At 48.7% G+C, this 27,404-nt stretch overlaps 1 protein-coding gene across 5 annotated transcripts in view; it reads right to left on the bottom strand.

The window, feature by feature from the left end:
- Positions 1-27,404, bottom strand: part of ABR (ABR activator of RhoGEF and GTPase) — a 119,059-nt gene that overhangs the window by 44,581 nt on the left and 47,074 nt on the right. For 3 of the 5 annotated variants that reach the window (XM_053367620.1, XM_053367618.1, XM_053367619.1), the window contains exons 3-8: positions 14,465-14,569; positions 12,742-12,927; positions 9,380-9,487; positions 7,219-7,279; positions 2,643-2,695; positions 1,240-1,380 (exon numbers count right to left, since the gene is read on the bottom strand). In XM_053367620.1, coding sequence (XP_053223595.1) covers positions 1,240-1,380; positions 2,643-2,695; positions 7,219-7,279; positions 9,380-9,487; positions 12,742-12,927; positions 14,465-14,569 — 654 coding nt within the window. Of the gene's footprint in view, positions 1-1,239; positions 1,381-2,642; positions 2,696-6,764; positions 6,903-7,218; positions 7,280-9,379; positions 9,488-12,741; positions 12,928-14,464; positions 14,570-20,991; positions 21,189-27,404 lie in introns of those variants that run through there. The other 2 variants (XM_053367621.1, XM_053367622.1) reach the window with 2 other exon arrangements.

Here is a 27,404-nt window from a genome sequence, read left to right as displayed (position 1 = left end):
CGGGTACTGAATGGGGCAACTGTGCCCCTGAAGGACCAGGTGCGCAGCCTATGAGACATTTTGGACTCACAGCTATCCATGGAGGCACAGGTCAATTCTGTGTCCAGGGCAGCTGTCTCCCAGCTCCACCTGGTATGCAGGCTGAGACCCTACCTGCCCGCGGACTGTCTTGCCAGAGTGGTGCATGCTCTAGTTATCTCCTGCTTGGACTACTGCATTGCGCTCTACGTGGGGCTACCTTTGAAGGAAACTGCAATTAATCCAGACTGCAGCAGCTAGACTGGTGACTGGGAGTGGCTACCAGGACCACATAACACCGGTTCTGAGAGATCTGCATTGGCTCCCAGTACGTTTCCGAGCACAATTCAAAGTGTTGGTGTTGACCTTTAAAGCCCTAAATGGTCTCAAAGGCCCAGTATGCCTGAAGGAGCATCTCCACCCCCATTGTTCAGCCTGGACACTGAGATCCAGCGCCGAGGGTCTTCTGGCGGTTCCCTCATTGTGAGAAGTGAGGTTACAGGAACCAGACAGAGGGCCTTCTTAGTAGTGGCACCCACCCTATGGAACGCCCTCCCATCAGATGCCAAGGAAATAAGCAGCTATTTTATTTTTAAAAGACATCTGAAGGCAGCCCTGTTTAGGAAAGTTTTTAATATTTAATGCTGTGTTGTTATTAACACTCGATTGGGAGCTGCCCAGAGTGGCTGGAGAAACTCAGCAAGATGGGCAGGGTATAAATAAATTATTATTATTATTATTATTATTATTATTATTATTATTATTATTATTCTGCCTGGGAGGGATCCTCTAGTGAGAGGCTAGAGGGGAAGGGCAGGGACAGTGGTCAGTTTCAAAATGTCTCCATCTGCACTGAGACCAGCCAGAGGAGCTCTGCAGTGTCGTTAGTTTCTGTTATGCAAAACCTAATTGCATTCCGTGCCTACGGTGCCTCCCTGCCCTGTGGTCGACCTGGGCTTGCTCGACAGCTCCTTGATGAATTGCTGAAACTGTGACAGTAATCCTCTTCTAATGCTATCGTGGTTGGTGGGCATCGCTGCCTCTGGTGAGAGAAATACTGAGCCAATACTGAGCTAATATGCTCCTATGGCTCTTTCCAAGTTCTCAAAATATGCCCCCTCCAGGCACCCACTCTCACTGCTAGGCCAGCCTCTCACTGCTAGGCCAGCCTCTCTGGCCCCTCTCTCTCACACACACCCCACTTCATCCCCTCCTGCTTACCTCTCCTTTGGGGGTGGTGACTGCCGTCCTGCGGGGGTCGATGTCCTCATTGATACTGGAGAGGAAGTTCTGAGAGATACGGAGGGCATCTTGGAGCAGCGGGTAGTCGGGGTGGTCAGAAGGAGTGTGCTTCAGCAGATCCTAGTGCAGCAGGAGAGGAATAGACTTGAGATTTTACAGAAGTGTTATTTCTTAATTATCTGTTTTTTTTTAATGCATTATGGGACTTTCCAGAAAGTGAGCCATGTTAGTCTTTATGGTGCTACAAGAGTCTTTGAGCTGGTTTTGCTGCCGCTGAGGAACACATCTTAAAATGGCAAGATTCAAAAGCCAGTGAGGAAGACATGTTGGCCTCCCAGGACATGTTTGTTTGTTTAAAACATGGGTAGGCAAACTAAGGCCCAGGGGCCGGCCCAATCGCCTTCTTAACCCAGCCCGCGGACGGTCCGGGAATCTGTGTGTTTTTACATGAGTGGAATGTATGCTTTTATTCAAAATGCACCTCTCTGGGTTATTTGTGGGGCATAGGAATTCGTTCATTTACCCCCCAAAAAATATAGTCTGCCCCCCCCCAAGGTCTGAGGGACAGTGGACCGGCCCCCTGCTGAAAAAGTTTGCTGACCCCTGGTTTAAAAGAAAAGACGAAAGGTGACTTAAGTGAGGACACCCTTTAATGAGTTAAAGTGGCCGTTTTTGAACTTTGCAGTGTAAAACCACTGAATTACCATTTCTCAAGAGGTTTAATGCTATCAGTTGCGGACAGGATCAGGACAAAGGTGTTGCTGGGGTTTTTTAAAATCACACGGTCCCTTCCAACTCTGCAATTCTGTGACTCTACTATGACAAGTGTTAATTGTCTGACTAATGCCACAATGCCTGTGTTATTAAAAACTGTTTTACAAACTGCCATGGTCAGTTATGTACATTATCAGTGTCCGCACTTCTGCATTTAATTTTGCTCTGATTTCATCTGGAAAGAACCCAGAAAAAACAGGCTAATGTGGACTAAGCATGTTCTGTAGCCACAAAACACCAAATATCTGTTGGCGTGGTGTTGGTGGGGGTATAGAAAATGGGGAGGGAGGGATGGAATGGCATATTTGGTTAAAGGGCACAGCTGGCACCCGGAGCTGGCAAAACATTGCTCTATACTGCAACATTTTGTTGTGGGTTCCATTTGAATACGGTCTATTCTGGGGCTACACCTTGAGATGGTAGTTGTTTTTATTAAAAAAAAAATTCTGCAAGGATTAAATATGGGCAGGTTTTGATCATAGCAAAGAAGCAAATGGATTCCTTGGTTTTGTAGAAATTGCTCTCTTACATATGCATACATGAGACCAGCTGAATTTTGGAGCACTGGCGTGTGACGGCAACAGGTGAAAAACAAAAGCTATACTTACGTGTAATACAAGAGTGCTCCGGGTCACTCGATTTATAGGTTTGTACAGCAGCGCTATAAGCAAGGAAGAGAGAGACAGGTAAGCCGGTGAGTGCCACACAAAATAGCCACCGTATCCACAATCTGCGTCAGAAAAAGCCACATGTAGGGCACTGCCCCACCAACCCCAGTCTGCCCTCAGCCAGCCCCCAATTGCCCTGCCTTTTTACACTCAACCAGCCCACTGAGTGGCCCTGCCTGTCAACTTCTTCCTCCTCCTCCTCTATCTCAGCGCTGCCTCTTGTAGAACTCAGCTGTGTGGAGGATTCCCCTCAGAGAAAGGCGGGGTTCAAATTTATTAAATAAACAAAAAACCTGGTCTATTCTGTTATGAGACATTGGAAATAGCCCTTCCTTGTGTGCCTCCAACACAAGAGGTCCAGAGGGTGGCAACATGAGAACGGGGCCTTTTCTGTGGTGGCTCCCCATTTGCAGAATGCTCTCCCCAGGGAGGCTCACCTGGCACCTTCATTATACACCTTTAGGCACCAGGCAAAAATGTTCCTCTTCAACCAGGCCTTGGCCTGATTGACATCCTTTTAAATGTGTTTTTTGGGGGGTGTTATTGGGTTGTCTTTGTTTTTATTTATGTATTTTCAGATTTTTATGCTGTGAACTGCCTGAGATCTAAAGGTATAGGGTGGTAAAGTAACAGCAAAAACAACAACAACAACAACGCTGACTGTGGCTTCAATGTTTTGTTATTCCTGTTTCACTTCTCACCGCTGTGGTCAGACTGGTTTGGGATTTCACAAAACCACATAAAGCACATGCCACCTGTCTACAAACAGAAGGGCCTTCTTGGTAGTGGCACCTGCCCTGTGGAATGCCCTCCCACCAGATGTCAAGGAAACAAACAACTATCTGACTTTTAGAAGACATCTGAAGGCAGCCCTGTTTAGGGAAGTTTTTAATGTTTGATGTTCTATTGTGTTTTTCATATCCTGTTGGAAGCCACTCAGAGTGGCTGCGGAGGCCCAGCCATATGGGTGGGATATAAGTAACAACTTATTATTATTATTATTATTATTATTATTATTATTATTATTATTATTCCCACTGGCTATTTGCTGAACCACAACTCCCATCCTCCCTCACCATTGGTTGTGCTGAGTGAGGGCTGATGGGATCTGGAGTCCAAAACATGTGGAGGAGACCAAGTTAGGTCTGATAGGCCAGAAGCAAACATGGCGCTGGCAGCCATTTTGCCTCTTCACGTGCCCCTCACAAATAAAGGGAGCTGAACTCCACACCCATAACCGTCTCTGGCCTAACCTTGCCGTGCCCCATCACACACATCAAGTTGTGTCTTTGTGTGTGTGAGAGAGAGAGTCATGCTCCCATTTCCTGAGCAAACTAAGTCCCTTCCGCTTCATATGTGAAGAGGGCAGGCTCTGAACAAACATGGCCGCCCTACCACGTTGGGATGTGGGGCTGTAGCCAACGTCCATTGCCCTCAGAGCAGGCCCATTGAAACGAATGGACATGACTAGCAAAGCCCCATTCATTTTGACGGGTCTACTCCAAGTAACACTTAGCTGGACAAAACCCAGCTAGGGAAGGGGGCAGACCCAGAGCAAACATGGCCGCCCAACCACACCTCTGTGGCAGCCATGTTTAGAGGCAAAAGAGGAATGAATGTCAGTGCCACAGAGATGGGGCACAGGGTTAGGGGACATGCGGCCTTACAAATGTGGTGGGCCTCCAACTTCCATCAGCCCTGGCCAGGGACAATGGGAGCTGGAGCCCCACAGATGTTTCCCACTCTGCTCTAGGCCCACATCTATGGACTAACCACCCAAAAAACCTATTGGCATTCTCTGGAACCCAGCCCAGTCAACAGAGCCTAACAGAGGATGGCCCCAAAGCTTCTATCTTTTCCTTTTCCCTTTCCCAATGGGAAATGGGTGGAATAATGAGATTTCCCATTTTATAACAAAAGGAAGGGAAATGGGGGTTGGAGCTGTGAACCGCCCCGAGATCTTCAGACGAAGGGCTGTATACCAATTTAATTAAGAAATAAAATAAATAGCGTCAAAACAGAGATGAAAAGAAAGAAAAACAGGCAGAACCTCAAAAACAAAGGTTGTACACCAGACCACACCAGCCATCCCCCACCAAAAAATAATAATATTCTGCATTTTTGCAGAGGTCCTGAGGCATCATCTCTTGCTCTGTGTCACACACCCTTTCTCATGGCAAGTGTGAGCAAGAAGAGGGGAAATTATGATCTTTAATACTATTTGGGTGGGTGTGCCCAAGCATTTGAAACTATCGTCAGATTCTGAAATAAAAACTGTACAGACACAGGGGGTTTCCTCAGACTTCTACTTGGGTTACGGAAGCGTGGTTTAAAAAAAACATTTTGGAAGAATGACACCGATCAAGTGGTTTTGCACGCTCACACAGTGGCTAAGTGCTTGGAAAACTATTGTTTCATTTCACCTCCTTGAATTCCACATTACATCATCCTTTCTTTTTTTAAAAAGACAAGTGCCAAGGACACAGCTTAAAGAGAGCTTTCTCTGAACCCCCAAACTCTCGTGTCTCTCTGGGACGCCTCCTTGAGGATGGCCCACAGAATTTTGGTGTCCGGGACAAAATGGCACATGCGGGACTCACAGCAATTAAAAAAAACACACACACACATACCCCAAACCCAGTCCTGCCATTAAGCTATAAAACTGACAATTTGCTGCCCTCTAGCGGTGCAGCAAAACCTGCCGCCCGAGTCAAGAATTAAGGCAGGCGGAGGCTGAGCATTCACCTCCCTGAAATGTTTGTGTGCTTGGCTCCAATTCTGGTTCCAGCCCAGACGCGTATAGTGGATTTCCCCCTTTCCCCGCTCAAAGCCACTTCCCCAAGCTGAAGGGAACAGAAAGGGTCTCGTTCTGAAACAGACACAAATAGGGAAATTCATCCTCGCCCCCTCACAAAGCAGAGTGCCCAAACCCCACAACCCAACCACCCGTGCCAGTGCCAACCCAACGGGGGCACCTCTTGAGGAAGCGCCCCACCCCAAAGGGAACAGGTGCAACAAATCCCCATTTCAATGGGACACATTTGCGTATAGGAGCAGTGACAGAATTTAAATCGCCTTTAGTAACAAGGGGCAGGTAAAACGCCGTTCCTCTACCCCCCCCCCCATGGTGGTTAAAAGGAAACTGACAATTTGACACCCCCAAATCAGTCACTTTGGATAACACCCCTGAAAAGCAAGAAGTAAAAACCCATGTTGAAAAGAGTCCTAGGAAATGCCCAAAATTGGGGTCCAAGCACCCCAATAAAGATGGCCATGATGAAAGATCGTGGCCGCCAACACAGCCCCCCTGCTCGTCACCATGGTTACAAGGCCTGGAAGGGAGGGGGAGCAAACATTTAGGGGGCAATTGCGGGAGGTCAATACCCCACTTCCCTCGGGCAGCTAGTGAATGGGGGCAAAGATGAAGCAAATGTGAGGTGGTTTGGGGGAGTCAGTGGGTGGAAGGGATGGAGAAAAATGGAACAGGTGTGTTTCCACCCCCAGCCACCTTTTGTTAAAGGTTCCAGGGAGAATTCTGCATTCAGAGGTCACAAAGACCCACGTCAATTGAAGTTGCGCCCTAACGGGACCAGGCAGAAACTGGGGGCAAATAGTGACAGAGTAGCAGTGGGAGCCCCCCACCAAACCCACCTGCCATAGGGACCCAATATTTCCTTGGGTGTTCCTACTAAATGGGGGGGAACACCTAGCGACAGAGAAGAGCCCAGCCCTAGCATCGCTTAGGAACAAAGAAATCACCAAGTTGGCACTCCCAAGCGGAGCAAAAAAAAGAGAAATCTGGAAAAGTGGGGGGGGGGGAGGTTTCTGAGTCGCACTAAGACCCCTCCACACTTCCCCGGCACCCGGACCGGTGAGGACAAAGGCTTGGTTGCCGGAGGGGCATTTGTGGAGACAAAGAGAGCAGCGAGAGAGAATTCTTACAAGCCACCCCGAGAGAGGACCCCAGACCCGAGCGAGTGACACCGTCCCTGCCCTGGCCACCACCTGCTCTTTTAAAAAAATGGGGGAGGGGGTGGAGATGGATGGAAAGGAGACCCCCACCGTAGGTGCAGTTACAGCAAAAGCGGATGATGAGCAGAATCTCCATGGCACCCTCCTTGCGGCATGGCTAGCACCCGGCTCCATCGGTGGCGGTCCGCTGGCTGTCGGTGAAAAGAGCTCCAAAGACAGCCGGTAGTTGTAGGGGAGGGAGGAGGAGGAGGAGGGAAGGGGGCGTGAGGGGCTGTAAGACGCTGCCAGCATTGTAAAAAGGTGCAGACCCCTCCTCTCAGCCCCCTTGCCTCCCGCCTCTCCCCATAAGAGCACAAAGGGATCCGTATCTCCAATATGCACACACAGCATTGGATATTATCTATCCTTTGATGGGCTCAGGGGATGGTGGGGTGGTGGTTTTTTTTTTTTTTTTTTGGAGAGTCAGACAAAAGAGCATGCCACATAATTTAAACGCTCACTCGCACACACCTACAAAAATATATGCATGCAATAAAATCGATACCTTCCATGGTAACGGAGGTGTGGCTCTCTTTTGAATCCTTTGGGCCCTTGACTTTCAGCTCCTGCCGAGAGGGGGAAAGAACTGTTAGAGGCCACCTTTAGGGAACGGGCAAGAGGGCATTCTGCAAACATCTTACCCAGGAGTAAATCTCATGGAGTTCAATGGAACTTGGTCCCCTGTGAGTGTTACATCCTCAGGGTTGCAGGGTAGACCCACTGGAATTAATGAGCCTACGTTAGCCATGTCCATTAATTTCAGTGAGCAGGTTTTGTACCAGAGACAGTCCCCATCACCCAAGATTTCTAAAATCTGGTCTCTTTTCCTCTTCTAAATTCCCAAGGATTGTACCCTTTGCAAATTATAAGCTTTTTTAAAACAGAGAACGAGAGTGCCTCTGAGGATATGCAGAGAGGACCCTGGCCAGCAAGCTGAGGTCATACACAGGCACACCGTTCTACTCCCCTGAGTTAAAGGTAAAGGGACCCCTGACCATTAGGTCCAGTCGTGGCCGACTCTGGGGTTGCGGCGCTCATCTCACTTTATTGGCCGAGGGAACCGGCGTACAGCTTCCGGGTCATGTGGCCAGCAGGACTAAGCCGCTTCTGGCGAACCAGAGCAGCGCACGGAAACACCGTCTACCTTCCCACCGGAGCGGTACCTATTTATCTACTTGCACTTTGACGTGCTTTCGAACTGCTAGGTTGGCAGGAGCAGGGATCAAGCAATGGGAGCTCACCCTGTCGCGGGGATTAGAACCACCAACCTTCTGATCGGCAAGTCCTAGGCTCTGTGGTTTAACCCACAGCGCCACCCGCATCCCTCCCCTGAGTTATAGCCAACTAAATTCTATGAAGAGACCCTATGCAGAGAAGAACTGGAATTAGCGGAGTTACATTAAGTCACATACATTCATATCTCTGAATAAGACCAAGATTGGCTATAAGCCCTTTAAAGGATTTGGAGAGAAAGGGTTGATTTAAAAGAGGGGCACAATTTCTGAAGATTGTTGAGCCCAAGAGAAAGTAATTTCAGTGGTGATGGTGGGGTCATTAATAGAGTGCAGAGAAAGAACAAAGAACTGACTCTATTGACATCCAGAGACCCCCCTGCCTCATTTAAACTCAAAAGACACCTGTTTTAGATGTACTCCACACAGCAATTTCTACACAAAAAGGAACCATTTGAGTAGCTTTTAAACTGACCAGATATGGACAAAAAGGTTCCTAGAAAAATACATTTCTTGGCTGCCCTCCTCACTCACACTGCCCAACATCACGAGCATCAGATCAGAAGAAATAGTCCCCTTTTCAGTCCAGCCGCTGCCAGCCACAAATCACAGAAATCAAAGAATTGTAGAATTGGATCCACGAGGATCATCTAGTTCAACCCCCTGCGAAGCAGGAATCTTCTGCCCCACATGGGGCTCAAACCCACAACCCCTCAGCCGCTCCACCGACTGAGACATACCAGTTTCACAAGCAAACTCTTGGAAGTGAGGGTGGTGTGGTGGTAAGACTGTGACTGCTCAAGGAAGTCCCGTTTGTCAATCATGTCACAATTTTGCCCCCCTAAACATCAACAGAGACCCTTGTCTCTGCTTGCGAAGGAAATCCAAATTCTTCACAATGCCTGGGGGGATCTTGGGATTAGAATAAATGATGGCAGCAAAGACATGGTATAAAGTGGAGAAAGATGTCTGGGGCAGGGATGAAATTTTGGAGCCCCCCTTTCCCCTTTCCCGCCAACCCCCAGCAAGAGAAAGTAGAAATGGGATCAAACAGTAGGCAGGCAGGCTTGCATTGCATTTTTCAAAATACACAATTCTGTTTACTGCACAGTAATAAGGTAGAGATCAGCAAATCCTTTGTATAGCAAAGGGATTTGTAAGCTGCCCTACTTTGTAGACTCCTCAGGGCAAAGACTTGTCTCTTTTTGGAGGAGGAAGGGGAGGCTATATTACTCTATAAAAAAATCTAATTAGGCAAACTAGGGTGTGTGTGTGTGTGTGTGTGTGTCCATCCTGACCAACCTCACAGGGTTGTTGTGGGGATACAGTAAAACACACATACCGACCCACTCACAGGATTAACTCCATCTATGCCACTTTTGACCCATGTGAAGAAAAGACAAGCAAATAAACGACAATATTTTGAATCCTCACCTCTGAGATTTTCTGAAATTGGTTGTTGCTCTGGCTGCATTTTTCTGCCGTCTCCAGCGCAATTTTGTAGTTGTCCACGAAGGCCTTGTACACCCCCAGCTGGCTAGCCTATTTGTGGGGGGCAAGCAGTGATTTGTTGCATAGGGAAGGAAACATTAGAAAACCATTAAGTTCATTCCCTGAGGCCATAGGTCACAGCCTTCTTAAACCGTGGCACCCACACTTTCTGATCCATATCCCCGCAGGCCCCATTTTTCCCACATGGGAAATTAAAGGGGTTCATCACAGGACTCGAGGTAATCAAGGCCTCATATTTTTATACCTCCCTTTCCCGAAATAGCTGAGGATCACTCCACAAACAGGTGAGATCTTTGAATGCACCCTCCCCAAATAAAAATAAAAATAGTATAATTACAGCTTGCGCAGCAATTTTCCTAAAACCCAGGACGGGAAAAGAAATCCAATTTTTGTTAAGTAACAAAGAAACATTTGCATCCACCTTTAGGCAAGGACAAATCCATCTGCAGCAGCACAACCTTAATTTTCTAAGTGCTGCTTTGGCAGGGAAGATTTCCATTTAGTATAGGTTTGGTTGTTTTTAAAATAGTCATTATATTATACAGCAACGGGGGCAGTGGGAAGGACAGACCATTTGGTTCCACAGGCCATATCCTTATGAGGACCTAGCCTTGCAGGCCAAATCTGAAACATGTCAATGACCTGATGCCACAATGACATTGGGATATTGGGTGCTTTGAAGGCCCGAAGTTAGTGCTTTAAGGCACCTGAGGCTTCTGGTAGACCAAAGCCTGATTTCCACTGCCAATGCAGAAGTGGAATCTTTCAGATGCCTGGATAGCTCACTTGGATACAGCGTGGTGCTGATAACGCCAAGGTTGCAGGTTCGATTCCCGTATGGGACAGCTGTACAGGTGAGTCCTTTAAGGTTCCCTTCCAACTCTACAATTCCATGATTCTAATCATGTCCATTAACTGCAAATTGGCCTTCTCTGAGTAGGAATAGAATTGGCTACAACCCACTTTTAAACACAATCAGAAGCAAACGAACACCTTTTTTGTGTGTGACGTTTTCTCCACTTTGGAACAAAACAAGACAAAAACCCACGCATTGGGCCTTTGCATACTGCTCCATCTAATTCTAGGAATTAAAAACAGAGGAAGATGCTCCTCCCCATCTCAGATTAACAGCATCCTCGTTTCTGAATTCAGACAGGACCCCCCAAATGTACCACTGGGGATGCCTAGGAGGCAGCTGATTTTTAAAAATATTTTGTATATATCCCATATCTGCAACAATCTCCTCCCACGATGGTGCCTTCCCCCAATACATGAAGCTCCATGTGCTTGTTCTCAACTCAAGAACTGGGCGAACTTGTTTGCCCCCCCCCACAACACCCACACAGTTTCTCCACAACTATGATAATGTATTTAAAACTCTTTAGAGAGAACAGGCAGCGCTCAGGGCAAGGTTTCCACCCTGGAAAACTGTCTGACCTCATTTCAAGCAGTTAATAGAGCTCCTGTCTGCAAGGAGCGCTGCTTTTGGCTTCACAAAGACAGCCTTGGGTTAAACCTCTCGCTGGCAGGCTCCATGGAAGCAAGGGGTCCATGGACCAAATTTCCACAAGCAACCCCGCTCTGGCTGATCCGTGGGCGAAAGAGAACCTCAGGAGATCCATCCTGGTTGAGGCCAAAAGCTTCCATCTCATCATTGCTGGCCAACAGCTATGCTAGCTGGGTTTGAAGAGAAGTGACTGTCCAAACCACATCTGGGGAGCATCATGTTGGCTACTTCTGTTCCATCTAGCCCATCATCCTATTCCCCCCGTGATGGCCCAAGGAGAAACCCAGAAGCAGGGTGCAGAAGCAGCAGCCCTCTCCCACTCCTTTGGTGCAAGGCACCCAAGAGGCACATTGCTCCATCACAGCTATAGTAACTTCTGCATTGGGTGAAGAAGTCCTTTCTGACTGTCCCAAACCTCCTGCTCATCAGCGTTTTATTGGGTGACCCTGCTGGGCCTCTCCCTTCGACTCTGTAAACTTCAGTTGTGCCCTACCTCGGATCTTAGTCACCTTCTTTCCAAACAAGGAAGCCTCAAACACCATAGCCATTCCTTTTGGAAATAGGCCAAAATGTAAAACACAAGCCATACGCAAAGCTAAAGCTTAACCACGTATTGCCCCCGCTTTTCTGAACCGTGATGAATTGTTCTTGACTGTAATAAACAAACCAGGCTTCTCCAAACTTCAGGTCTCCGCAGCTGAGGCTATTATGTACTGGATGCGAAACCAGGGTTTGAACTGGATTTGCAAAGTGTGGTTTTTGTGGCTTAAGCATTTGGTGCTAGCCATGCTTTATTATTTTAGTGTTTGATGCTGTATTGTGTTTTTACTATTTTTTATTGGGTGGCATTTAAATTACTACTACTACTACTACTACTACTACTATTATTATTATTATTATTATTATTATTATTATTATTAGGTGTGACCGGAAACTTTGGTGAATGGTCACAGAAATTGGACAGCGAGAAATATTCGAACATAGAATCGGCATCGGAAACCCGCAAAATGCTCACAATTGTGTACAGAGATGAAACTGTAACTTGAAAGACAGTGTATAAGTGGTTTAAGCGTTTCTGTGAAGGGCGGCAAACCATCGAAGATGACCCTCAGTCTGGCAGACCATCAACGGGCAGAACAGTGGCAAATGTCAACAGAGTTTGTGAGTTATTGATGCAGGATCTGTGTTTGTCCGTCTGATGGCAGAAGAATTGCATATTCCGCGTGAAATCATTACTGGGGTTACTGAGTTGTCCCACCCTCCATATTCTCCAGATCTGCCCCCCCACCAGCAGATTTCTTTCTTCTTCCAAAACTGAAATCTGCACTGAAAGAGCACAGATTTTCCAACATTTCACACCTCCAAGCTGCTGTGACGAGGGAACTGAAAGCAGTACGAAAATAGGACTTCTCCAGAAGTTTCCAACAGTACTACGAATGTTGTCAACGGTGCATTGTATCAGAGGGGGCCTACTTTGAAGGCCTGGAAGGTATGTATGTTCGAATATTTCTCGCTGTCCAATTTCTGTGACCATTCACTGCACTTTCCAGTCACACCTTCTATTATTATTATTGATCTAGCCAGGGTTTGTGAGTTTGGTGCCGGCCACGGTTTACGTATCTGGTGCTAGCCATGATTCATGTGTTTGGGGCTAGCCACAGTTTACGTGTTTTATATCCGCACCAAAACTACTGAGGGCACCTCCACAACAGAACTAAAAGACTGGCGGCGGACACACAGGAAGCCAAATACCAGAGAAAGCCTAAGGGTAACTCACCAGCTTCTGGAAAAGGTGGCCAAGCACGACACTGCTGTCCCAGTTCTGGACCTGGGGCCAAAGGCTGTCGTAGAACTCCTTGTGGATCTCGTAGATGTCCTGGATCTTGTAGAAGATGGTCTCGATCTGCTGGATCGTGAGGACAGGCTGGGAGGTGGTGGCTGTTGCTTTCAGGGGCTTCATGGGCTGGAGTGAGCCGGACACAGAGGAAGAGGAAGCGTCAGAGAAAGAAAGTTAAACACTGGGACTCCCCACATTCTTGTGAACCAGCCTTGCAAAGAAAACAAGCCATGGTGCTTCGAACCTACACTCTGCCTCCATGTTCAGAAGCAGTAATTCTTCCGAACACCACACATAGCAGTAAACTGTGGCTTGCTTACACCATGGTTTGTTTAACAAACCATGAGTTAACCATGAGTGGTCCCACAGATGATAAAAAAACACATAACATCTGTACGCTGCCTTGAGCTCTCTGGAGGAAAAGGTGGGGTACGAATGCGATTAACTGAAAAAAGTAAAAATAAATAAAAATATATTATAGGACTTTCCTGAACACCTCCGCAGGCGTTTTAAAAAACAAACCAGCTCCCCACAGAGCACAGCGGCCCTTTGAAATGTCAAGAGTAGTACTTCGCGAGCTTCCCCATTGCACCAGAATATGGAAGGGGAAGCTCCCCGCGGGCCCACGCGGGTGTTGCGCAAGGCAGGGCTGCCGTGACTCGGACGCCAGGCTCTCAGGAGGAAGCTGGAAGCTATAAATAGGCCTCCGAGGGACACTTTCGAGATGAGGCCACCAAAAGGAGGCTGCGGAAGACGTGGCCGCTGTCTCGGGACGTCTGCTTCAGCCAGAAACATGCGGAACTCGCAGCTGCATGACGCGGCCATCTCCACCGGCTTGGAGCGGGCTCTTTCCTTCTCAAGCAAGGAAGGGAAACTTTGGGTCTCCAATTATTGCTGGCCTACAACCTCCATCCATCCCCTTGAGCGATGATCACCCTGCCTGAAAGGGCTACAGGGAGGGGAGAGGGCTGTGGCGGTGCTCAGGACGTGCTTGTTTGTTGTTTAACTATAACACAGCCGTATCTTGAGGTCCACCTATCCCCATAAGAACCGGCCTGGACTCTGTGCTTGTCAGCTGAAGCCCTTCTCTACGTCCCTCCTTGAGAGGTACGGAAGGTGGCAACACAAGAACGGGGCCTTTTCTGTGGTGGCTCCCCAACTGCACAATGCTCTCCCCAGAGAGGCTCACCTGGCGCCATCATTACATGTCTTTAGGCACCAGGGGGAAAACATTCCTCTTTACGTAGGCCACTGGCAGCCAGCCTCTTTTAGTGTTTTCCACTGGCCGGCAAGGATCTGTCCTCGTCTCCTCTCTGATTCCCAACCCCACTTCACCCAACTAGCCAGGAGTGAGTTGGGTTGTTCCTCCCAGCTATTGGCCTCCTCTCCAGCAGCAGTCCAGCACCGAGGGCCTTCTGGCGGTTCCCTCACTGCGAGAAGCCAAGTTAAGGGGAACCAGGCAGAGGGCCTTCTCGGTAGTGGCACCCGCCCTGTGGAACTCCCTCCCACCAGATGTCAAAGAGAACAACAACTAGCAGACTTTTAGAAGACATCTGAAGGCAGCCCTGTTTAGGGAAGCTTTTAATGTTTGAGGGATTACTGTATTTTGTTGGAAGCCGCCCAGAGTGGCTGGGGAAACCCAGAGTGGCTGAGGCGTACTCACCAGCAATAGTGCTTCGAGCTGGTTGATGTACATCTCCTCACTGGCCAGGAAATCCTTTAGGACCAGCCTCCGCATGTCCACCCCCTTCCCAGCATCTTGTCCACCCTAGAAGAAATAAGATGCCACATGTTAAAAGGTGAGCGGAACCAAGACTCAGCTCCAAAGATGATGGTGATGATTGTGAGTGTTTCTGAGCATGCAGAGACTGATTTTTCTCACACTTCCAAGTTGGAGAGTGTAATTGTTTTTCTACAAAAATTGTATTCCCTTGCATCTCCACAACCCCCCTGCGAGGTAGGCTGGTCTTAAAGGCAGCAACCTGGCCCTGCTTGCCCAGTTGTGTGACCAAGGCAGGATTTGAACACACAACACCAAGGACCAAAGCAATGACACACGAAGTCCAGTGGCTCAGTGACAGAGCACCTGCCTTGCATGTAGAATGTTCCAAGTTCAATCCCCACTGGCAACTCCAGGTAGAAGGAAAGACGCCCACCCACCCATCTGAAACCTTAGAGAGCTGCTGCCAGTTAGTGTGGCCAGTATTGAGCTAGGCAGACCAATGTTCTGAACCAAGTGCAAGGTGGTTTCCTAAGTTCCCAGCACCCTGGCTAAGGTGGGGAATGCTGCATTTACCTGGGGGCTAAGATTTGCATTTCATGGGTCTAAATCGAGGATGGGGGGGGGGTTGTGGTCCTCCAGACATTGATATACACTAACTCCCAGCGACCACCATAGCCAAAGACCAGGGGATGATGGGAGTTGTAGTCCGGCAATGTCTGGGGGACCACAGATGTTGCCGTATCTTGTAGAGCAAAAAAAGAAGACAAGACAAGCCACTGCCAGCCCGAGCCAAGTGTGCTGAGTAGCCCAAGTCTGACCCCGAGCTGCCCATGTCTCCCCCAGAAATACCCAACTCCCCCCCAACATTTCCTTTAAAATGTAAAAATCCCCCCAGATGTGCATGTTGGCCCACCAATGGAGGACATGTCTAGGATTTCCTGGACGTATGGCAACCCTATGTCCCCCATCTCTGGTCTGAAGGCTAATGATGGAAACCACCTCACTGAAATCTTGTCGCTGCCCAGAGGGGAGATCGCCAAGATCCCCAATTTACACAGGCTGCTTTCAGTACCCACCATGGATGAACGACAAGATACTATTTTTAAAAGGAAATGCAATTTGCCTCTCTCAGAGAGGTTTCCTTGAGACAACGTAAACCTGAATCCCCCCTGAATGACTGAATTGCACATTTACCTTGTGGTCCATGACACGATCTGGGAAATGCTATTTATTTATTTATTGGATTTTTAAAATCCAACACACACACACACAGAGGTCTTCAACAGTAAATACACAGAGCTTGAAGCAGTTTATACCATAATTTAAAAAGCAGCACCAGCCAAACAATTAATCCTGAAACAAATTAAATAACGATAATGGAAGACAACTGGACCAGGTTTTTAAAAAACACCTAAGTAGAATCAACAAGATCAGACAATTAACATCGCCTAACCCATGGGTAGACAAACTAAGGCCTGGGGGCCGGATCTGGCCCAATCGCCTTCTAAATCCGGCCTACGAACGGTCCCGGAATCAGCGTGTTTTTACATGAGTAGAATGTGCCCTTTTATTTAAAACGCATCTCTGGGTTATTTGTGGGGCATTGGAATTCGTTCATTTTTTTTCTTTTCAAAATATCATCCGGCCCCCCACATGGTCTGAGGGACAGTGGACCGGCCCCCTGCTGGAAAAGTTTGCTGACCCCTGCCCTAACCTGTGAAAGGTTGGTGGCAATCAGAGGTGCAAATCTGGTACTCAGTGGTTTTCAACCAGTGTGCCGTGGCACCCTGGGGTGCCTTGAATGATGGTCAAGGGTGATGCAGGCAACACTAGCCTCTGACCCTCTTTCCCTTCCCTCCCTCCTCAAATGCCCTCTCAGGTTTCTGCCTCCCAAAGGCTTGCACAGCGAATGGTGCCTCTGGGGCTGGCCAGGGGGTGCCGGTTGCTAGGAGCTGAGGCAGCCTCAGAGTAAGCAAGTACAGTGGTGCCTCGCAAGACGAAATTAATTTGTTCCGCAAGTTTTTTCTTCTTGCGAGCTTTTCGTCTTGCGAAGCACGGTTTCCCATAGGAATGCATTGAAAATCAATTAATGCGTTCCTATGGAGACCGCTTGCCAGGCTGGCGGTGCGGAGAAGGGCTTTTCTCCCCACCGCAAGCCTTCAGGACAGGTCCGGGAACAGAGGGGAAGGCGCCCAGCGCTTCTCCTCTGTTCCTGGGGCTTGCGGTGGGAGGAGGGTTTTTCCTCCCCACCGCCAACATTCAGAACAGCATTCTGAATGTTGGTGGTGGGAAGGAAAACCCTCCTCCCACCGCAAGTCTTCAGGACAGCCATCCGAAGGCTGGCGCGGGGAGAAGGTCTCTCCGCCTCACCGCCAGCCTTCGGAGCAGCCTTCCGAAGGCTGGCAGCGGGAGGAGGTCTCTCCGCCCCACCGCCAGCCTTCGGAGGAGGTCCGAGGACAGTGGGGAAGACGCGCTGCGCTTCCCCGCTGTCCCGGAGATTTCCCTATGGGCTTTCGTCTTGTGAAGGAAGCCCATAGGGAAATTCGTTTTGCGAAGCGCCTCCAAAACGGAAAACCCTTTCGTCTAGCGGGTTTTTCGTCTTGCGAGGCGTTCGTCTTGCGGGGCACCACTGTAATAATAATAATAATAATAATAATAATAATAATAATTTATTTGTTCCCCAGCCACTCTGGGTGGCTTCCAACAAAGATTAAAAATACATTAAAATGTCACACATTAAAAGTTTTCTGAATGTCAGGTAGCTGTTTATCCCTTTGACATCTGATGGGAGGGCGTTCCACAGGGCAGGCGCCACCACCGAGAAGGCCCTATGTAACAGTGTGAGTGAGCCCAGCTAGCCAGTCCACCAGCCCTTACTGCTGGGAATGGACAGGCAAGTCCCAGGCCCCTGTGGGGCAGTGTGAAGGGGCACCTCTCGGACCAGGGGCAGCAGCTGTGGCTGCCTGGAGGACTCCCAAGGATGGGAGAGAAGAGGCTGAGAGATCACTCTATCAGGGATGGTGTTCAGAGAGGCAGTTGGTTCTGCAGGCAAAGGGTGACGTAACTGGGCTCCTGTGCCTCACAGGGGTGCTGCAGAACAATATAGCTGGCCAAGGGGGTTGTGGACTTAAAAAGGTTGAAAACCTCTGCATTATTCCATTACCTAGTGGGTTTTCCTTCTAAGGATTTCAAAGATGTTTTCCGCAATCATTCTCCCATAAGAGCAGGCCAGTGCGGTCACACACACACAGCCCCACAATTTCGTAAGGAGCTGATTTAAGGCCACTCACGGGAACCTGTGGCAGAGGTGAAATTTGAAATGGGGACCCTCTTGGCTCTACCTCTCCAGGACACAGGGGCGGAGGAAGGGGGATGCAGTGGGGGCGAACCGCCCCGGGTGTCTTCGGTGAGGGGGGTGACATTTGGCGTGCCGCACGCCTGCAACTCCCAAGCCTGCGCCGATTTTGCCCCCGAAGGCTCCCAAGACTAACCAATATACTGCTTGAGTGCATATGGAGCCTCTAAACCAGGGATTCCTAGAATTGTGGCTTGCAAGATCCAAATAATATGATAAAATTCACAAAGGTAAACATTAATGGCACATTTATGCCAAAACATTCTCTATTCTCACAGTCTTAAATTATACTTTTTAAAAAGCAGGGTGCCTCTGAATACCACTCACTGGTAGTCACAGGGAAGGAGAGTCGCTGCTGCCCCATATTCGGGTCTCGCTGTGGGGCTTCCCTTTGTGGCATCAGTGAAGATGCAGGAGGCTGGACCGGATGGGACCCCCTTCTGGCCTGATCCAGTGGCCGGGCTTCTCTGACACTCTCAGGTTAAAATGCCAGTGGCAGAACAGCTCATTTCGGATGCCTCCTTGCAGAGACGCTCGTTTTGGTTCGCTTTGCATTAATTGCGGTTCATTTGCACTGTAAACCCTCCAGCTGACGTATTACTACAGAGGTTGCTTTTATGCGTCCACCAAACAAGCGGTTATCGCTGGGTGGTGTTGCTTGGGAAAACAAAGCAGGTACAGATGAGGGCAAGTCATAGGAGCGCCGGAAGTGGCCTTATGGGGAGTCCAAAGCCAGTGCTCCACCTAGGCTCAGGGTTGTCAACACGGACCGGCAGCAGCTCTCCAGGGGGCATTCGGGGGGGGGGCATTCCCAGGCCTACCTGGAGAAGCTGGGGACTGAACCCAGGGTCTTGTGCATGCAAAGCAGGTGTTTTGCCACTAGCTGCAGCTCTGCCCCTAAAAATGAAACAAGACTCCAGTCCTCATGGTTCTGAATCAACAGCTGATTTAAACAGGGGAAGCCTCTACATCGGACCGTGAGACCGTCTGCCACAGTGCTGTCTACACCAGGGGTCTGCAAACTTTTTCAGCAGGGGGCCGGTCCACTGTCCCTCAGACCTTGTGGGGGGCTGGACTATATTGGGGGGCGGGGAATGAACGAATTCCTATGCCTCACAAATAACCCAGAGATGCATTTTAAATCAAAGCACACATTCTACTCATGTAAAAACACGCTGATTCCCGGACAATCCGTGGGCCGGATTCAGAAGGCGATTGGGCCGGATCCGGCCTCTGGGCCTTAGTTTGCCTACCCATGGTCTACACCAGCGGTTCTCAACCTGTGGGTCCCCAGATGTTGTTGGACTACAACTCCCATCATCCCTGAGCTCTGGCCTTGCAAGCTAGGGATGATGGGAGTTGTAGTCCAACAACATCTGGGGACCCACAGGTGGAGAACTGCTGTTCTACACTGACTGGCAGAGGCTCTTCAATGTTTCAGGCGGGCGACATCCCGTGGGCCTACCTCACAAGGTTGTTGGGATAAGTAACAGAAACGGAGGCAGAGGAATCAACCCCACTAGTTTCCCCCGTGCTCCTTGGAAGAAGGGAAGGATATAAATGCGAAAGAGCCTGACAAACAAACCACCTTTTTTTCTTGTTGCTTTCCAGCAGTTGGAGAGCTTTGTTGTCACTTGTCTACATTCGGAGGGAAAACCACTTAAGATCTCGCCGTCTTCAGGCGGCTCCAACGTGGGGCCTGCTGGGGCTCGACTACCTCTCTCTCCCGCCCCCTTCCAACCTCCCACTCACTCGGTGCCGCGGGCACCCCACGGATCCAAACCCTTTCCCCCCAGCCAATAGCACAACACAAAGAGCCTGAACGCCCCATGGGCTGACAGCCTGGGCCTGGCAGGGCTGGACTCACACAGAGGAGAGGAAAGCACACACACAAGTCAAGGGAGCTTTCAGCTGCTGTACACAAAAAGGGCACATTCCCAACCCAGGAAAGAATAAATAAAAAAAAAACCTTCCACTCCACTCCCAGGACTTAATTTGTGTGCCTGGCACCAAAACTTCCTGTAAGCTGAGCTTGCCAGCTCCAAAAGGAGAGCCGGAGGAGAGGCCTGCAATTACTCAGCAACGAAACAGCAGCAAAAAGAAACGCTCTCTGCCCATGCTCAGAGGCAAGCCATCGTTGCCGCAACACTCCCCCAGCCACCCAAAGAAGCCTGAGGCTTTGGTGCTGAAAATCGTTTGTTTTCTTGGAGAAAGCTGAACATCGTGCTCAAATTAAGCCCTTGCATCTGAGCAGAGGTCTTCTGTTCCAAAAGCACAGGGGGATTTAGAAATGGAGAGGGTTAGTTTTAGACAGCAACTGTTGAAGGGGAAAGAGAAAAAAGCAAGGCACAGAAATATATCTGCTCCAGCCCAAACAGCCTTATCAGCCCCCGCTGACCTCCAGCTTTCTGCAAACCCCAAACCCTTTTACCTCCAGAGGTGGGAGGACCAAGCGGGGATAAAGACAGACCTGGAAGCCCTTGTTGCTAAGCTCACACAAATCGCCAACATCTTGTTCCCAAGAGGCCCCCAAATCCTGGGAAAACCCTGGAATTATATCAAGCAGGAGCGAGAAAGAGAGACTATGGCAGCATTTTCACTCACCCGAACACATCTAGATGTAAACCACAGCCCTGGAAAGCCCAGAGCTCCAAGCTACAAGAGTGCCTCTGGCCATATATAGGTATTATTATTATTATTATTATTTGGGAATCGAGTGAGGGGCTGAATCATCCGTAAAAGCCCCCCTCCCCATTTTATTTATTGCATGAACAGCAAACTGTCGTCTCTTGAGGAGCTCCAAGCAGCGTACGCAGTTTTCCCCCCCCCCTCGCTTAGACCCCACGCCGAACCTGCGAGGTAGGCCGGGCTCAGAAGCAGCAAGTTGCCCCAAATGGCCACGGGTTTCGTGACCGAGTCGGGATTTGAACCCAGGCCCAAGCCTGGCACTCTAGCCGCTGCACCAGTATGGGCTCAATCCCAGTGCAATGCCCAACTTAAGCCTTCAGTGGCCAGGCTATTGGGTCCTTCTGCCCCCTTTGGAAGCCCCCGTGCCAGTCCTGGAGGACCAGGTCGACACAAAGAGCCCGCCTCGCTCCGACTGCGTGCCCACCTTCTCCGAGGCCGGCGAGCTGGGGGTAGCCGGCCTCTCCTCTTCCTCTTCTTCGAGGACCTTATCGAGATAGCCAATGGCTTCCTCTTCTTCTTGCATGGCTCCCCGGGCTGTGGGGAGAAGTCGGCCCCCTTCAGAGGAGCCAGGGGGCAGCCAGGCCTGGCATCGCCGCCTGGCACGGCCTCCTTCCGAGGAAGAGAGCCATTCCCGGGCACCACAGCCCGGGACGGCACACAGCACACACCCCAAACGCAACCTGCACCCTTTTTTCCAGCCGAGGCAAAGTCCGTGGCCAAGAAACTCAACTCCTGTGGGAAAAAAGCGAAGGAGGAGAGGAGAAGCCAGGAAACAGGAGGCTTAGCTTAACCCCTTCCCTGGGCTGGCAGCACGCATGGCTCCCGTCTCTCGGTCTTTTCTTTCTGCCGTCCTTGCCCAGCCTTGGCGCTCGTCCAGCAGACAGGAAATGCCAGCCTCGCCCGCTGGCCTGCCCTCTGTAGGTGGGGAAAAGGACCCTCTCTCCGAGAACCCACGCCGGGCAAAACGAGATATATGTATATATTTTTAAGAAAAAGGAGGAGGTTGTTTCTGTCTCTCCGGTGCCAAGAGAAATGGGGAAAGTTCGTGGGAAGAAACTCCCAGCTCTTTTGAGGAAGCAGCTTTTTTCCGTGGTGCAGGAGGGCGGAGAGGTGGAAGAGGGGGAGGAGGCTAAATGCACCCCCTCAAAAAAAAAAACCAAAAAACCTGGAGGGAGGGAAAAAGCAAGGACACAAATGCCACCGGGTGGTTGGAAGAGGAAGGAAGGGTGGACGGATCCCAAACTTGCAGCAGTCCCATTTGGAAGAAGCAGGTGCAGAGATCACCTGCAAAAAAGCAGCTAAAAACTACTGTCCCCAACCGCAGGACGGCCTCTCAGGAAGGAAATGCAAGTGTCCTGGCCACAACGCTTCCTAGGCTGGGGCTCGTTTTTTTTCTCAGCCAAAAGATGGGGCTGACGACAGCAGCCCGCCTCGCAAGGCTGTTGTGAAGATGGCCCGAGGTTTGTGTGCAGAGCGGGGGACAACAACACTCGAGTTCCCCCAGGGTAAAAGACGGGGGTATGAATAAATAAATAAATACAGTGGTACCTCGGGTTACATATGCTTCAGGTTACATACGCTTCAGGTTACAGACTCCGCTAACCCAGAAATAGTGCTTCAGGTTAAGAACTTTGCTTCAGGATGAGAACAGAAACTGTGCTCCGGCGGCGGCAGCAGGAGGCCCCATTAGCTAAAGTGGTGCTTCAGGTTAAGAACAGTTTCAGGTTAAGTACGGACCTCCAAAACGAATTAAGTACTTAACCCGAGGTACCACTGTATAAGAATTGTAATAATTGGTTAATGGAGAGTTGGGAAAAGGTCCTTTCTGTAGCGAAGTGTTAGGGCAGGGGTCAGCAAACTTTTCCAGCAGGGGGCCGGTCCACTGCCCCTCAGACCTTGTGGGGGCCGGACTATATTTTGGAAAAAAATATGAACGAATTCTTATGCCCCACAAATAACCCAGAGATGTATTTTAAATAAAAGGACACATTCTACTCGTGTAAAAACACACTGATTCCTGGACCACCGATGGGCTGGATTTAGAAGGTGATAGGGCCGGATCCAGCCCCCGGGCCTTAGTTTGCCTATCCATGTGTTAGGGGAATGTGAGTCAGCGTGTCTCAGTGGTTAAAGTGCCAGACTAGGGTGAGAGAGGCCTGGGTTTGAATTTCCACCCAGCCCCAAAGTGTGTTGGGTTACTGCAGGCCGGCTACTCTCTACCTCGCAGGGTTGTTTTCGTGGGGGAGAATGACCTAGGCTCACCTGGGGGCCTTAGGAGAAGGGTAGACTATTGCTCTAAACAACAACAAACAAATATTTCTGCAAAAAGAAGGAAGAAAGGGGAGGGGACGCAGGACGTCTTGGGATCTTGAAATAGTTTTTAAAGCTGCAAGAAGGTCCAGCATCCACAGCATCCCACTGGCTCAGGAGAGTCACAGAAATGTCTTTCCAGCTCTGCCTATGCAGGCTTCTGAGCCACACAGGACGTTTCTTTGGCCCTGGTGAAGAGTCCTGTCTGATGCATAAGCCTGCATATGCATTTCCTAACAAACACAGAAGAACTATAAGACTGCGGATGGGTGAGAGGGGGAAACTACCCATACAGATGGAAATCCCTGCTAGCTAACGGCCCCCCGGAAAGGGCATCAGGGGCAAGAAGTGGATTGCACACAGCTATAGCGACCCAGAAGCAGCAAGGGAAAAAAGAAGCCTTCTCATCTGCAAGAAGGAAGAAAAAGGGGAAGCCACAGACCACAGAGTTTGCATAGGAGGCTGTTTCTGCTGCTCTGGGGAGCTGGTCAGGGGGCAGAGAAGAACCGCCTTCTTTTCCCACCGCCTCTGAGCAAATATACTCCTTCCTGGGCAATTTTGCTCCCTGTAAAAATTCACAAATCCACCTTGACAAACCAGTGATCTTGTGAAAAATTAAACTGCACTACTAAATGGGTTTTTATATTGTGTTTTAATGTTGTAACCTCCTCCGGGAACTTAGGGTGAATACTACTACTACTACTACTACTACTAATAATAATAATAACAATGTTTTTGGGCAGGGGAAATTAAATTCTGCACCATGGCAGTCCAAAATCCAGCCACTGTGGCACCGAAGAGGATCACTCCTAACACCTGGAAACTGTACAGTTAAGCTGAATGTTGGAGGGTTCAGGACAGACAGAAGAACCTCCTTCTTCATGTGGTTAACCTATGGAACTCCCTCCCACAGGAGGCAGCAATGGTGGCCAACCTGGATGGCTTTTAAAGAGGATGAGACAAATTCACAGAGGAGGAAAGGGGTATTAATTTGATGCTGAATTGATTTTAGTATGAATTGATTTTAGAATGTATTTTAATTAATTGATTGTGGTTTTATGTAAATTGTGTTACTTTTACTGTTGCTAGCCGCTCTGAGCCCGGCTTCAGCTGGGGAGGGTGGGATATAAATAAAATATTATTATTATTATTATTATTATTATTATTATTATTATTATTATTATTATTTAAAGAATATTTATTAAATTTTCCAATTTTTTAAACAAACAAACAAAAACAGAACAAACAAAAACATTAAAAAAGACATAAAGTTCATAAATCATACTTTTAAATAACAAATTTCTCAGACCTCCTCATACTTCTCCTCCTTGTATCCCAATTAATATTATTTGTTCAGCAAATCCTTCATTTAAAGCATTACAGCTTATAACATTACCTTATTTTTCAAACCCTTTTTTCCCATCTATGTTCCTTTATATCATTACAGCTAGAAACCATTCATTTTCAATCCAACACCATTTAACTTTCCTTAATTTTACAGTATTTCTGTAAATAGTCCTTAAATTTTTTCCAATCTTCTTCAGCCGACTCTTCTCCCTGGTCGTGGATTCTGCTCGTCATTTCTGCCAGTCCCATACAGTCAATCAGTTTCATCTGCCATTCTTCCAGAGTGGGTAGATCTTGCGTCTTCCAATACTTTGCGATAAGTATTCTTGCTGCTTATTATTATTATTATTATTATTATTATTATTATTATTATTATTACTACTACTATATTGATGGCTACGAGCCTGGGTGGCTATGCGCTGCCTCCAGTCAGAGGCAACGGTGCTTCTGAAGACCACAGGAGAAATTGGCCTGATCCAGCACGCTCCTCTTATGTCCTTGTGCTGGACATGGAGCTGGGGAGAGAAAACTCAGCTTCAGCTGCTCACTATCTGCCCGACAATTGGCTTCTCTCAACCTAGCCTGTGGCCTACCTCACAGGGTTGTCGCAAGAGAAGCGGGGGGCGGGGACAGGGCACATGCTTTGGAGGAAACCGTAATAAAGAAATGCAAAAAGAACAAGCCGCCGCCTAGAAGCACAGAGTTGGGGAGCCCCTCAGAGGTCCTCTAGCCCACCCCTGTCAGCCCCCCCGCTTAAGACAGGACGCAACCACGGCAGGGTTCAAATCTCCACCCCGCCGTGAAGGTTTCACCAGGTGACCTTGGGCCACTCGCTGCCTCTCAGCCAAAACTATCTCACAGGGTTGTTGTGATTCTGCCTAAACACCTCTAACTAAATCCCTGTAAGTCACACTGCAATTAATTTTTGCTTATTTTATTTTAAAACCATTTTTATCGTTTTTCAATCAAACAGTAGACTTACAGGAAAACCGGCACTACCAGTGCACCAGTGTTATCGTTTCCTTGCAATACGCTTGGACTAACGTGAAATATAACAGGTGTATCAAGCAGGCTGTTTGTGTGTTTTTACAGTATTTTGCCTCCCTCGTAGTAATTTTCCTGAACAGAGCCATCAGCGATGCAGCAGGATCCTCCGGTCCCTCTGCCGGCCATTAAGCTTTCTCTAGAATCTATTGACATCCATAAGGGCTAGAAACTTGATGTTTTGGACAACAATTCCCATCATCCCTGACCACTGGTCCTGTTAGCTAGGGATCATGGGAGTTGTAGGCCAAAACATCTGGAGGGCCAAAGGTTGGGGATGCCTGATCTAGTCCAACCCCCTGCAATGCTACAAAAACAATTAACCACAATAGTTTTAAAACATTTAAAAAAGCAATAAATTAAAAACAGGTTAAAACATGCTTGAAATCACACAAAAACCACATTTAACATCATGTGTGGTTTTACCTGCCCCTTAAGGAAAGGATTTGTGTGGGGAATTGGGGGGGGGCAGGAGAGGCAGAGTTGGGCAGTGGGAGGAGAAGAGAGAGCAGAGTCAGGGATAAGTAGTAGAGATCCTTAAAAAAAAAAAAGTGCAGCAAAGACAATGAGGACTAGAGACTTGAAGCCAAGACAAAAACTGGGAGAAGGTGCCAGCGCAGGGAATATGAAGGAGTAGGTGACGGTCGTGACGGGTGCCTCAAAGCCAGCCACGCTTTCCACCCAGGACAACGTGGGAGGCTAAGAGTTAACTGCAAGGGAACGGGAGGATTTGTGGGTTTTAAGGCTTGCAAATCCCCTCAGCTATGGGGCCTCGGCCTCAACAAAGGCAAGCTATTTCCCATGTGGCTTGCAGGGCTTTTCTTCTGCATGCTCCCCACAGCAAAAACCCTGGTGCTGCAACACACACACCCTCAAACACCCACCATACTGAATTTTGATTCTTAAATCATGTACGAGGAAAAGCAGATATATGGGGGACAGGTGTCGTCTTTTCTAATCAGAAACCTTAAAAAAAGAAAGAAAAAGCAGTGTGGTAGCTCATTATGGCCACCAGGTGGGGCAAGGAGCCCAGATCACGGGAAGTTGGTTCCCTCCTAACCTGAGATTTTAAAATGAAGACCTGGCAGAAAGTGATTTCCAGGGCTAGGAAGCTGCCTTATACCATCTACCTCAGTATTGCTTACACTAACTGGCAGCAGCTGTCCAGGATTTCAGGCGGGGAAATTCTGGTCCTCGTGCTTCTGTAATAAGGACTGATTTTAAAGAGACGCTGCTTTATACTGAATGAGAACCTGAGTCCACCCAGCTCACTATTATTGCCCACACGGACGGGCAGCTACGTCTACAGCCCCACCAGGAGATACCGGGAATCGAACCTGGGACCTTCTGCATGCAGATCAGGTGCTCTGATGCTGAGCTCTGGCCCTGCCTTGCCTTCCCAGGTAGCAGGCTGTGAAAGAGGCCTCTCTGCCCAAGGCCTCAGGGCCAGATGAAGAAAATGAAACAGCAAGCACTCAGGACCAAGGGGGTCCCCTCATACTGCAGCCTTCAGCCACATTTCATAAAATTCATACACCTTTGGATTGCAAAAATGCAAAACAAACTCTTAAAGCAGTTTACAAAAAAAGATAAAATATTAAAACGACAGATCGAGCCGGAAGGGACCCGGGGTCATCTAGTCCAACCCCCTGCAATGCGATGAAAACAATTAACCACAATAGTTTAAAACATTCAAAAAATTAAAATAAGCAATAAATGAAAAACAAATTAAAAGGTGCTACATTCCAGATAACTGGGTAGGCTTGGCGAAACGGAAAGGTTTTAACCAGGCACAGAAAAGAGGACAGTAAAGTTTCCTGCCTGGTGTCAATAGGCAGGGAGTTCCAAAGGGCAGCTGCTGCTGCAGTGGGCGATGGAATTCTTACAAATGCAAACAGATATTTTGTGGCATCTGTAACAGATTGAAGCTGTTGAGAGGGCATCAAACTGCTTATGGTAACCGCACACCCTTGGGTGGGTCTAGGAAAGGCTTCCCAGACACTGGCCAATAGCACCCTGCAAACGTGGCTCTGGTGCCTTTCCGTAATAAGGTTTGAAGTCATATTTCCACCTCACCTGCCTTTCACAACATGCAAAGCAACTTTGCAAAGTCCTTTTAACCTCCGCAACACCTTA

This window comes from Podarcis raffonei, chromosome 15 (genome assembly GCF_027172205.1).
Source record: "Podarcis raffonei isolate rPodRaf1 chromosome 15, rPodRaf1.pri, whole genome shotgun sequence".
NCBI classification, from domain to species: Eukaryota; Metazoa; Chordata; class Lepidosauria; order Squamata; family Lacertidae; genus Podarcis; species Podarcis raffonei.
Note: the sequence above shows the minus strand (reverse complement) of the source record. Positions and strands in the feature narration are given on the sequence as shown.